Genomic DNA, 1,107 nt, shown 5'->3' on the forward strand with positions numbered 1-1,107 from the left:
TCGTGACTACCCCGGGTGCGCCCTTTGGCAGGCTTCAGAATATTGCTGGCGTCTATGTTCAATATTATTGTTGACTACTTTATAGAAAAAGGATGGTCTCCGTTTCCCAATATCGTGCTCTATACACGTTGGCTCAGTAACACCCACGGCCACTTGGAGCTTAAAATGACTATAGGACCACATTTACCATGTTTACCTTATGTCTAGACGCCTATCCTTTCTATATGGCACTGTTAGACACAATGTACTGTAGACACAATGGGTTGATAATGTATGACTTCCGGCCTACAGACCAGCTTTACCTTTATGTATTGAAGTGTATCTTTGCCTTTTCTGCCCCAGCTATGTTAATGACCTACGCCCTGTTGGACCTGGGGCCTAAACCTTTACATTTTTAAGTGCATCTTTGCCTTTTTTTGTGCCTGCTCACCAGGCCGACCGTGGCGAGTTGGACCTTGTCCTGCACGCGGGGGACCTCAGCTACGCGGACAACTTCGGGACGACTTTCGGCAGCGGCGACGGCAACAACTCCTGGGTATGGGTGCAGTACATGACGTCACTGCATGACGTCACCGCCAGGGTACCCTACATGACCTGCCCGGGAAACCACGAAGCGCAGGTGTTTGTTTGTTTGTTTGTTTGTTTGTTTGTTTGTTTGCTTGTATGAGAAGAATCACGTCTCAAGCACGGATGTTTTGGTGCGTGTACATTTATTTGGTGTGTAGGTAGGTCTTATAATGCTTGAATTATAGGCCCCCTAGCTGTGTGTTACAGCACTACAGCGGAACTTTCGGTTTTGGTATTTCCTGTTCTGGACACGCTATGGTCATGATTTTTGAGTGGTAGATACCTCTTGGGAGGGATGCTAAGGCATGTAGACCCCCTGGTGTTTTGGGGACTGTAGGGGCAAATTTTGTTTCAGAGTTTGACAAATAATGATTTTGTCTTTCTTAGTTTGACTTTGCCGCCTACCGGAACTGGCTGCACATGCCGGGGAACGAGAGCGGGTCCTCGTCCCCATACTACTACTCGTTCGACTACCTCGGAGTTCACTTCGTCGGCATCTCGACGGAGCACGACATGCGCGGAAACTCCTCTCAACACAGG

General features: G+C 48.4%; 1 protein-coding gene across 1 annotated transcript in view; it reads left to right on the forward strand.

Moving 5' to 3' along the window:
* The window catches only part of LOC118417420 (acid phosphatase type 7-like), a 9,142-nt gene that overhangs the window by 3,839 nt on the left and 4,196 nt on the right, over positions 1 to 1,107 (forward strand). The window contains exons 5-6 of the mRNA XM_035822979.1: positions 434 to 619; positions 955 to 1,106. Coding sequence (XP_035678872.1) covers positions 434 to 619; positions 955 to 1,106 — 338 coding nt within the window. The remainder of the gene's footprint in view (positions 1 to 433; positions 620 to 954; position 1,107) is intronic.

Source organism: Branchiostoma floridae, chromosome 6 (assembly GCF_000003815.2).
Source record: "Branchiostoma floridae strain S238N-H82 chromosome 6, Bfl_VNyyK, whole genome shotgun sequence".
Taxonomy (NCBI): domain Eukaryota; kingdom Metazoa; phylum Chordata; class Leptocardii; order Amphioxiformes; family Branchiostomatidae; genus Branchiostoma; species Branchiostoma floridae.